Consider the following 12383-nt stretch of genomic DNA (forward strand, 5'->3'; position numbering starts at 1 on the left):
ATTATTTCGCTGATTTTAAACAGACATTCTTATAAGGAAATGTTACTGCAGTGCAAAAAATCATTTTCCTAATCAGTAGTTGTGTGTTGTGTTCTAGTGAATATCTAAACTTTTTTATTTTTAAAGGGATAGTTCACCCAAAAACAGAGGTGTAAAGTACTCGAGTAAATGTACTTCGTTACTGTACTTAAGTATTTTTTGGGCTACTTTGTACTTGTACTGAGTATCAAAAATATAGGCAACTTTTACTCTCTACTCAATTACATTTTTGATTGTGTATTTGTACTCTTGACTCCACTACATTTGAAATGACACTTAACGTTACTCGCTACATGGTTTATTCGTCAAATAAAAACGAGACGAAAGTGTCAGAGAGTGATGATGGATAGAATCTGTGGTCGCGAGGTTACACGCACACACACAACTGAGGGACTTCATTTGGCGCTGCGCAGAGCAAACGTATGAAATCAAAGTACTGCGAGAGCGAATCAAATGCATATGGAGAAGTCTGGTCTCGCGGTACTTTGATGTCAAACGCTGAATGGCTTGCGTTGAGCCACCGTAGCGGGACATCTGCGTGCTGCGTATGTCATAAACTGTAGAGAAAAGTTCGCGTCTGGTCTGAGAGAAGAGATAAAGAGCAAACATATGGATGCATATCACATTTGCTTCTGTCAAGGGACCCTTTGTAAAACATGTGATGCTACAATCAAAACAAAAGTGATGCGCGATTGCAGGAGGGTCATCCCGCAACTCAAAGGCAAGCACAAATGTTTATATACTCTGACGCTACTGTATCAGCTAACCTGAGCTGGTTACATAACTTGATATAACTTATTATATAAGCCAAAATAAACCAGCGAGGTCCTGTACTGATTGCCCGAGTAACTTAAGTACATTATAAGATTGATAATAAGTGTACAATTTCACTGTCCTCACATTTAATCAAGTATGCTGTAGTGTATTTACTTTAAAGAGGGATGCATGACGGAAGAAATGTAGTGCACTTAATGTGAGATAGTGGTGTTACGTACTACATGTGTTTACAATTAATCTTTCAAATGAACAACTTCACGCTTTTAATATGCATTATCATATTTCTGTTAGTGTAATTTTAGTTTACAGGAATTTTTTAAATATTAAAATTATATCTTTTTTAGGATAGGCCTATATAAGAATATTTGGTAATGTTAACAAGATTTTAATAAAGTATTAGTAATTGTTGAAATTAACATTAACAAAGATGAATAAATGCTGTATAAGTGCAGTTCATTATTAGTTCATGTTGAGTAATGTAGCTAACTAATGTTAACTAATGAACCTTATTGTAAAGTGTTACCATATATTTATATCACAAAGTTAAGCTATATATTTTTCAGCATGGCACATTCAAGTACACAATGACACTAGACTAAAATTAAATGGGTTTAAATTAAATTGAATGTAGATTTCTAGACTAAAATCTCATGGCATTTAGTTGAATAAAATTAGACTAAAACTAAATCAATTCAGATGACAAAAATATGACTAAAACTTAATTCAATTTTTGTCAAAAGACTATGACTATGTTTAATCTGTGTTTGTTCTGCCAGGTCAAAATTTTGAGGAGTTTGATTTCTTTTCTATATTAGGAAATAAAACCTCATAAAAAAACTTTCTTAGTTTTCACTGCCCAGATCTACAATGTCTCTTTGTGTTGAGGACTAGGGCATCTTTGAGCCAACATTCAGTACGAGTAAAAATACTTGAGTACTTTTAAATTGGGTTACTTTAATACTTTTACTCAAGTCGTATTGAAATTGGTAACTTGTAACTTGTAGTGGAGTAATTTTTACAGTAAGGAATTTGTACTTTTAATCAAGTATGGCTTTCAGCTACTCTTTACACCTCTGCCCAAAAATAAAATATCTGTTATCATCTACTCACCCAAAAGCCTGTATACATTTCTTGGTTCTGCTGAACACAAAGGAAGATATTTTTGAGAATGTTTGTAATCAAGCAGTTGTGAAGCACCATTACTTTCCATAGTAGGAAGAAATACTATGGAAGTCAATGGTGCTCCAAAACATTACACACATTGAACAAGATATTTTTCTTTGTGTTAATGCTTAAAACATGTACAACTATAAGCAGAGCAATTTAAATATTTTTTCAGGGTGTTACATCAGGTCTCCACGCCAGACAATATTTAGGATCCAGCCCCGGATGCCAGATCCCGCCAAAAATATCAGTTACTCAGCAGAGCTGTAATACCTAAATTAGCGTTTAACAGTCTTCTATCAGTCCAGAGGTTGATTGATTAAAGGATTAGTCCATTTTCTGTAAAAAAATCTAGATAATTTACTCACCACCATGTCATCCAAAATTTTGATGTCTTTCTTTGTTCAGTCAAGAAGAAATTGTGTTTTTTGAGGAAAACATTCCAGGATTTTTCTCATTTTAATGGACTTTAATGGACCCCAACACAGTTTTAATGCGGTTTAAAATTGCAGTTTTAAAGGACTCTAAATGATCTAAAACGAGGCATAAGGGTCTTATCTAGAGAAATGATTGTCATTTTTGGCAAGAAAAATAAAAAATATGCACTTTTAAACCACAACTTCTCGTCTTCCTCCAGTCCTGTGACCTCACGTAATACGTCATCACATCAAGAGGTCACGGATGACGTTTCGAAACTACGCCCCAGTGCTTACAAGTGTGGAGAAAGAGAACCGTTCCGACATTGTTGTATGTCGAATGATACTAATTAATGTCTTTCTGTCAGTTTATTGTTTAAATGGTTCGCAGATGTGCGTTTCGTAAGGAATAATTGACGACGGGCCATTGAATTATAAGAAAATAATGCACACCAAGGTGGTAATGCGGCACGACGCAAAGCGTCCGCAGGTGTGCATTATTTTCAAATAATTCAAAGGACCGGAGTCAATACGGACAACCGGCACATCCGGGAACTTGACTGTAAATTTCGTCACCGCCCCTTTTCGGGGGATAAAAAAGCAGCGTGTCCATTGGCTTCCATTCAAAATAGCGGAACAAAGCAACGTTTTTACACAGCCGGCAGGCGTAAATAACTTATGAAATCACTCAGATTAAACATGTTGAGTATTTATCTGTCCATCCTGCCTGCCATAGAGCGCGAAAGGCACACCAACACATTCAATTTGGTCAATATAAAGCTTAAACAAATTTGATGCTGGGAGAATGAAAGAGACATGTTTTTATATTGACCAAATTAAATATGCCAATTTATCTTCCGCGCTCCATGGCCGGCAGGGCGGACAGATAATTACTCAACATTTTTAATCTGAGTGATTTCAAAAGTTATTTACGCCTGCCGGCTGTGTACGAAGGTTGCTTTGTTCCGCTATTTTGAATGGAAGCCAATGGAACGTCTAGTGCGATTTCCCCCAAAAGTGGGCGTGAACCTGTTCAGAGACATTCTATGACGTTGCGCCGGTTGTGCGTATTATTCCGCTTATACCACGGTTGCCACAAACATTGCTCTGGTGCCTACTTTTAAGACATTTGAAAAGTTAGGTGTGCGGTTTACAGAAAAATAATCAACACCCATAGAACATTTCTCAGCCAATCAGAATGCAGCATTCAACAGACCCGTTGTATAAATATATGTAACACGTGACCTTTCGACGTCATTACGCAATTACGTGAGGTCGCGCTAGCTCGTCACACAACCGGAGGAAGAAGAGAAGTTGTGGTTAAAAAGTGCATATTTTTGATTTTGTTGCCGGATGTGACAGTCGTTTCGCTGGATAAGACCCTTGTGCCTTGTTTGGGATCGTTTGGAGTCATTTGAAACTGCAATTTTAAACTGCATTGAAACTGTGTGTGCCTATGGCTCCAAACAAAAGCTTTATTTTGTGACACCATACTAGCTTGTGTAACTTCTCATGTAACAGTCTTTAAATAGGGAAAACATGAAAATGTTTGGTGGCTTTTAAATTCTTCCCTGTTTGGAGCCATAGGGATGAATGGGGCTTGGCTAAATGCTAACAAATTCACAAGGCGCTGTACAAAGATTAAAAGTGCACACATTGAAAAAAGATGTGTGTATTAATTCATCTAACTTAAAGTAAGAACGTAGTAAAATATTGAAAAACTGTGGTGTTTTCCTTTAAAGCATGCACTAGCAACGCAAATGTCAAGGTTTTAATCACAGGGAACATACATACTTATAAAAAGGAAAGATTGAATATTGATTTATTTTATTTTATTGTGGAGTCCAACATGGGCCATATGAACCTCTTATGGTCAGGCTTTGATGTCTGCCATATAGGTTGCCTCCAGACATCACATATGTGTATAAGTGTATGCGTTTGTGCACAGGTGTATGCTCCTGAATACAGTGTGAGTGAATGAGGCTCTGATTACATTTTGGATAATTGAGCTGAATTATACATGACCTTCTGCTCGCACTCATGCATCAGCGTTGTACAGTCTCTCTATGTGCTGCTGTCACAGTACAATGCTCTCATACTTCAGAGAGAGTCTGTTATAGACTACACATACAGTAGCTTCAAAGTTTCCACTGAATCATAATCCATGTCCGCTGTCCTCCCGTGTCTTACTGAGAAATGGAAACAATGACTTACAGTTAGTCATTGCATAGTGAAATATATGAAATATATAAATAACACATTTTCTCCAAAATGTCTTTGCTGTATATGACATAACTGCTGATCATCTGTAAAGAACATTTTTGGTCATATTGAAATTAAATGAAAAAAGAAATTGTGTTTTTGCAACGATTTCCAGTACTTATGACCATAATGCAATAGAAAATATGTATGAAGAAAGCATTTGCTAAATAAATAAATCAAGGTAGTTCCTGTAAAAATTGTAGGAAAATGTTAAAAGGTAAATATCCAGATGCATTATGATAATGCGAATAGGGTGCATATGTGGGAGAAAATCAATAAACGTGGGCTTCTTACACAAAATTACATTTCTTTTCTTTACTTTTTTTAAATTCAGTTTTGCCAATTTAATTCCTGACTAGAACTGTTTGTACTGTAATGACTATACAGTATGTGTCCACTCAGCTGAGCTAATTTAGTCTGCTCTCTGTTTGCACAAATCCCAGGAAAGACGGCTTCACATGTATGTGGTGTATTGCCAGAACAAACCAAAGTCCGAGCACATCGTGTCAGAATACATCGAGACGTACTTTGAGGTAAGTGCATGTCAAGTTTGGGCACATACACACAAACACGCTCTAGTGAAGTCCGGTTTTTAAGTGGCACGGGTCAACCATGCAGAGCCAATTTGACCGAACTGGATCTACTGGACCATCTTTGTAAATATCTCAGAGCACTCTCTCTCTTTCTCTCTTTCCATTTGTGTTTCTTTTTGTAGTCCAATCAATTCTTGGAAGAGACGAAACGGCGAGATGCTCGATTGAAAGCTTGACACTTAATGGATTTTTCTTAGTGCTGTGCCAAAACATTTAGAGGTAGAGGTTTGATGGCTGGCATTACTTTAGGTTTATGGATGGATATTGCAGGGTATTATGGGATAATGGATCAAAGTGTTTGGCTGTGGAATTTTAGTGTGTTTTGCTAGTGTATACTATATAATGCCTGCTATTTTTGAAAAAGTAGTAAGCATGCATAGTTGCATGCAGTGAGGATATTCTCTCTAATGTAAATCGAAATTAAATTGATCTAATGAAATGGTTAAGATAAGGATGTCAGCGGTTAATTTGTCACATTACAAATAGAGATTGGGTGCATTCAGGGGCGCCGTTAGGGGGGGTTCAGAGTATGCCAGGCATATGGGCCCATGAGTACGCTAGGGGGCCCCACCGTCAGCACTTTTCCATTTTTTTTTATTGTACATGTTTAGTTATTAACACTGTAGTAAAATGTAAAGTAAATTAATATAAAACTACTGTAAATGACTTTGTGTTAAGTACAATTGAGACACTTTAAAAAAAAAACAGCGTGCAAACATGACCTAGTAGATGCAATTACATATTTTGCGGTTCTGGTGGTTTTTAATTTGATGGTGCGGGTATGGATTTGGGTGGGTAGTCAACATTTTGGTTTGGGATCAGTTTGGTGGGTTTGCTATGCAAAGTTACCACAAATAATCGACAGCCCTACAGTTTGTCATTTCAAGGTAAGATCTCACATGCCACTAAAAAGCGTTCATGCTGATCCTTAAACTGTATGTTTTATGAAAAATGAAAAATATTTGTGTTAATACAAAAGGTAAGCAAGGGCTTTATTTAAGGAAATATTAGCATAGCGACCGCTGACAACTATTGCATTTCTAAGACGGACAATAACTTAATAGGCGTAGTTAAAAATATTATTTTCTAAATAAACATGAAATAGGAGAATTGTCTAAGCCATAATTGAGTTAAATTTTAAATCACTAAGAGCTGGATTTAATGTGACAGCGCATCATTTTCAAAGTGAAAGTGATTTATTTTTATTCAGGTTTATTGAGGTTTATAATAGTAAACGTAGTGCAGCAATTATAAACGCTATATCAGATTGTTTTTAACATGAATCCTAATAGAGAATGTCTGTTTTATATTTATGTTTGAGTATTGTTGTGTTTAAATATTGTTGTAATGTTCTTAATTGTTTCAATTTAATTAGATTAGACTGTAATTTTAAACGCCATATATTGTAATGGATTGATGGCGAATATGACGGTACAAATGGAGTGAGTCATAAGACATAATTTTCGAGTTTAAATTAAGTTTTGTTTGCTTCAAATGTTTGCTTAAAATGAATTTCGTTTAATATAATTTGTCTCTTTATTTTAATCAATGTTTTGTTGATAAGTGTTGTGAATATTAAAGAAAAAGAACATTAAAAAGAACACCGTGCATCTCATTACGTAACAAATATAAACTACTGCAATATGCTACCAAATGCCAAAACATGCAGTATTATCTTTGTAATGATATAGCTGTTGTTGGATGTGCAAAATCATATTATGGAATATATATTACTTTAATCACTTTTCAAAAAACAGCCTTCAGTGCACAGAAATTAAATTTGCATGTCCATGTCCATCAGCAGCAAATTTGATTGCGGCATGCTTTTGACTTTTAAAAATCAACGTTATATTTAAAGCTTTAGCCGATTGTGCTTTTTGCAATTTCTGTGACACTGGCGAAGGGCGTGTGCGGGAGAAGCGCACACTCTTAAAGATCAACGTAATATTATTTTTTTAATACTTTTGCCGGCCACCCTTTTTGTCATGAGCGGAGGACATAACACATACCACACGCACAGAGAACATCGACATAAAGATAGTGTTTTTCTGACGAATACAGTAAGTTCCTAAGAACATTTTTAAATGGACTATAAGATCATCAATAGGCTATGAACCCTGAAGAATGAACTATTTTAGGCTAAACCTAATTGTACACATTTCGCTTCTAAAACCGCGCAGAAAACTTGACTGCCGCGACTTTCAAAGCGCCTTCCATAGATTTCCATAGATTCAGAAATGCATCTCCATGCATTATTATTCTTTTAGTGATCTATTTAAAATCAGTCACGTGAATGTTTTCTGCCTTTCCAGATAAAAATGGTAGGCTATTAGTTTTTCGAATAAATTTATTTATTTATTGCTTCATGGATTTACTTTTAGTTGCAAATGCGACCTGTAAAATTAAATAAACGCACTCAACTGAGTAATTTTATATAGCTACACATTATGGTTTGAAGATCAAACAATCATCTAAAGGAAGGGGCCCAAAATTCTGTCTTGCATACCCCCCTTGAAACTGTTCATTGCGCCCCTGGGTGCATTGCATTGTGCTTTGCAAGAAAGCTCTGTTTTTACTGCACATTTTAACAGGTGTTTTAGGTCATATTCCATGCGTAAGAAACATCTGCAGAATAAAGTAATAAATCAGTCATTTTTGTGTGTATGCAGGAGCTGAAACAGCAGCTGGGTCACAGACTTCAGCTGAATGACCTGCTAATCAAACCTGTGCAGAGGATCATGAAGTACCAGCTGCTGCTGAAGGTAAATCATAGAACAACACACACACGGGTCATCCAAGCTACTTAAATTTTCATGAATAAAATTAAAATTTGCGTTATTAGAATTTTGATTGAAATATATTCTATTCATTTGTTTGAAATATGTTTAACTTAGTTTGGGAAAATACGCAAATGTTAATATACTTAGAGGTGGGTTCCCGAACAGTCCCAGACTAAAATGCATGTTTGAGCTTCCTTCATTTTTAAAACATCCTGCACTGACGTATCCTAACATATATCAGTCGCATTGTTTTGTTTCAGAATGCAAACCATTTATGTTTTTTGTAAGGTTTGTTTGTTTGTTAAACTACTTAAAAGTGGCACTTTCCTGTAAGCGGGAGTTTACTTCAGTATTTCGCATTTAAATTTGAATCTATCACTTCTGCTAAATGTCACTGTCCCGCCAGCGGGACGCCTTTGTTTATTTCAGTGTTTTGCATGTGAATTCTTATCCAATCATGACAAATGATATATTGTTTGAAAGCTCTAAGAGTGTAGATTTCAAAAATGTTGACAAACTATGTATCATTGGAAAGTTCTAAGAATGTAGTTTTCATATTTCAAAACCTTTTTGCATCAATAATAATGCAGTGACAGTAATTTATTAATTTGTGACAAGATGCAGCAAACCGTTGTCACCTAGTGGCTGTTGTTGGTAAAACCCGAGTGTGCCTCATACATCTTAAAAAGTGAAGTCGCTGGCTCTTTGATCTCCCCCTGGTGGCTGGCTGCAGTACAAGTCATAAACCTGAAGTCGCTGGCTCTTTGATCGCCCCCTGGTGGCTGGCTGCAGTACAAGTCATAAACCCCGCCCTCTCCATTCAAACGAATGAGAATCTGCTCTAAATAAAAATTATTTACACTTCCAATAAAAGTTTCTGAAAGTTGGTTTTGGTCCTTTCAGGTAGTTGTTATCACGCTGATATATGTTCAAGTGTTTATTTTTGTGATAAGTTTCATTTTAGCTAGTAATTTAATATTATAGAAACGGGGCGTGTTGTTATAATTGGCGTAGTTGAATTGGCCGCGCAAACGTTTGTCTGGCTCCACGGACGATTCCTGGAGGGAGGCGACGTTGTGTCGTCCACCTTTTTTTACAGTCTATGGTAAAACCACTAAAACTGTGACACAAACCGCATTTTTTTGTAATTTTAACTTGAAATTTGGATCACAACTACTAGAAATGTATGGCTTCATGTTAGCTTTATTACTGTTGTGAAATGTTTACATTTTTATAATTTTATTTATAAAATTATTATTGAAATATTTTTACTTCTTAAAATAAATTTAAACTGCTATAAAAAATATTTAAGATTTTCATCTCCAGACACTTCTATGAAAAACCCTAAAGTGTCTTCTTTAAAACAAGACCAAGATTAGGCTTTTAAAAATGCCTAAGTTATATTAATTTGAAGATGTACATCACATTTTCACCCCTACCCAAAAGAGATTTGCGCCACACAAGGGGTTAAATGTCCTAATCTAACAAAGGCCTAGTCCTGGATAAATCTAAAACCCTGTCCTAGAAACTGACACTAAATGTCCAAAGCAACATTTTGAGTATTGATAATTTTACCAGATCGATTCAAATTCAGTACATTGAAATATAAAATAATCATTTTTTTTATTACTTATAATAAATATATATCAAACATATTAAAGACCCACTGGATTCTTTAACAGATTCGTTGACTTGATTTTCAAAAAAAAAAAAGGGAAGTTATGGTGGGACATATTGTGTGGCTTCTTCCCCTTTTAAATATCCAATAGCCATAGACCAAAAAAATTATTAACCTGTATTGATGAAAGTGATCTTTTTGGTGTAAATTTTGACAATGTTTTGGAGCACAATAGTTTATAGATATCCTTAAGGCTAACATATTTATACTAAAAGCAAAAAAGACTTTTATTTTGAATTCATGGAGACTGTAATAGATGCTTTTAAATATTTAAATTTAATATATGATATATTTAATAAATGCTTTTACCTCATGTTGTCTAATAAGTTTGCTGTTTTTCAAAAGACCTTTTACATTTTGCATGCTTACAGTAAGTTAATGACTACCTGTCACAGTATCACAAAACTGTTACTATAATCAAAGTGCAGTTTTTAATAGAATAATAAGTGCTAATACATTTGTAACAATTAACGTTGAATCACCCCCATACATTTTTCTAGGTATCTGCCAACTTGTTGAAATGAATGATCTTAATTAGTTTCTACAGGCAAACAGTCATTTATACAAACAGGCCGAGATGCAAAAATAGTCTGTTCTTAATCCCATGCTGTGTGTCTCGCGACAGGATTTCCTGAAGTACTACACGAAGGCCGGAATGGACATTGAAGAGCTGGAGGTATGAATCATGTTACTCAGACACTATAATTATCTCAAAATGTTATTTCTCAAGACCAGAAATGCACCAAGGAACATGTCGTATTTTTTACTCGATGGCAAAATATGTTTTCTTCCCTTATTTCTGTCAGTATGAGCCAGAAATAATTACTCATAGGCTTTACTAAGTTTGCTCCCCCCTCTCTCTCTTTTACTTTCTAACATTCTGCAATTGTCTCTCTCTCATTCTTTCTCTCTGGAACAGAAAGCAGTGGAGGTGATGTGTTTTGTTCCGAAGCGCTGCAATGACATGATGAACGTCGGTCGGCTGCAAGGCTTTGAGGTACGGCGCCAGACTCAGGCTGTGGTTTAAAGCTGTTGGTCTGTGGAAAAGCTGCAAGCGAATCTGATTCCTTAAAGTCAGATTCTCTCTCTCTCTCTTCATCAGGGGAAGATCACAGCACAGGGAAAACTTCTCCAGCAGGACACGTTCACAGTAACAGAGCAGGACAGCAGCTTCCTGTCCCGTGCTAAAGAGAGGCGGGTCTTCCTCTTCGAACAGCTTGTCATCTTCAGTGAGCCGATAGACAGGAAAAAAGGATTTTCTTTACCTGGATATATTTTTAAGAACAGTATTAAGATGAGTTGTACTATTACATTAATATTATATTATCTACATCTATGGTTTTGACTTTAAGGCCATTATTCAGGACATTACCTAAACCCCCTTTTGCTGCAATTATAACCAAACTGTTTAAAACTTAAAGATTAGATTTATTCAGCATAATTAACTTTGTGTTTTTTGGGAACTCTCTGTTCTTCAATAAAAACAAAGAAGAAATTAACATTTGTTTGCCACGGCTGCACATTGCCCATTTGTACAGCATTATTGCACAGGCACGGCTATTACTGTAGTATGCAGCATTATACTCATCTAAAGAATAATGTTTTTATTATTAGAAATTAAAATAGACTTATGGCATGTTTATTGTCTCAATGCACATGCAGGGTTCCCACGCGTCATTGAAATCCTTGAAAGTTTGTGAATCTGGGGAATAAAAATTCAAGGCTCTGGGAAGTTTTTGAAAATATACCTACATAGATACAGGTCATTGAAAGAGCTTGAATCTATTTTATGCAAAATAGGAAAAAAATCTATATTAGTCCCTGTGTAGTGTAGGATAATATCATAAAAATTCTAGACTTTTTAAGCACACGTGCTAAACTGTTTGCTTTAAATGCTTATATCTTCTGTATGCGAATGTTGATTCATACCAAAATGCTTTTTTGCATGTTTGACTCATGAAAACATCTCTGGTTGCGTATGTAACTGTTGTTCCCTGAGAAGGGAACGAGACGCTGCTTCTCCCTTGCCATACTTCCTACGTCACTGTACCTCAATATTTCAGATAGCGATATACTTCCTGGCTCCGGCGTCACCCTGTCTTTGTCGTTAAGCCTCTCCATTGGTTGAATTTGATATACATATTCAGACGCACTAACCCCTGGAGGCGTCCCCAAAGTGTCGTCGAAAGGGAACTGTAACAATGTATCTTAAAAGTTAACACGATGTAACCTTGCTCTTACTTGAAATGTGTCCCCACATTTAGTCCCTGAATTTGAGGGTATTGGACCTGGAAAGTCCTTGAAAGGTGTGGGAACCCTGCACATGGCTCCAAGAGATGACTTAGATTATGGCAGCAAGTATCATTGAATGGTGATTTAGTTATATTGGTTGTTAAATAAGCTTTTACGTCTTTTTGTACCTTCAGATGAGTTGTTTGGGTGTGGAGGCATGTGTAGATGGTGACCCCAATCGCTTCGCCCTCACGTCTCGGGGAGCTGATGGTAGCACAGTGCGATTTGTCTTGCACTCTCCATCATCAGACATCTGTCAGGCTTGGGTCAATGATATAAACCAAATACTGGAGACCCAACGCAACTTCCTCAATGGTGAGAGTTCAAAACTATTACAATTCACAATTTTACTAATTTACTAATTTTCAGTTACACAACAGTA

The 12383-nt window shown here is 35.9% G+C and overlaps 1 protein-coding gene across 3 annotated transcripts in view; it reads left to right on the forward strand.

Moving 5' to 3' along the window:
* arhgef25a (Rho guanine nucleotide exchange factor (GEF) 25a) overlaps positions 1-12383 on the forward strand; it is a 109327-nt gene that overhangs the window by 89359 nt on the left and 7585 nt on the right. For all 3 annotated transcript variants that reach the window (XM_073875340.1, XM_073875341.1, XM_073875342.1), the window contains 6 exons: positions 5102-5191; positions 7921-8013; positions 10335-10385; positions 10629-10706; positions 10812-11001; positions 12134-12316. In XM_073875340.1, coding sequence (XP_073731441.1) covers positions 5102-5191; positions 7921-8013; positions 10335-10385; positions 10629-10706; positions 10812-11001; positions 12134-12316 — 685 coding nt within the window. The remainder of the gene's footprint in view (positions 1-5101; positions 5192-7920; positions 8014-10334; positions 10386-10628; positions 10707-10811; positions 11002-12133; positions 12317-12383) is intronic.

This window comes from Misgurnus anguillicaudatus, chromosome 13 (assembly GCF_027580225.2).
Source record: "Misgurnus anguillicaudatus chromosome 13, ASM2758022v2, whole genome shotgun sequence".
Taxonomy (NCBI): domain Eukaryota; kingdom Metazoa; phylum Chordata; class Actinopteri; order Cypriniformes; family Cobitidae; genus Misgurnus; species Misgurnus anguillicaudatus.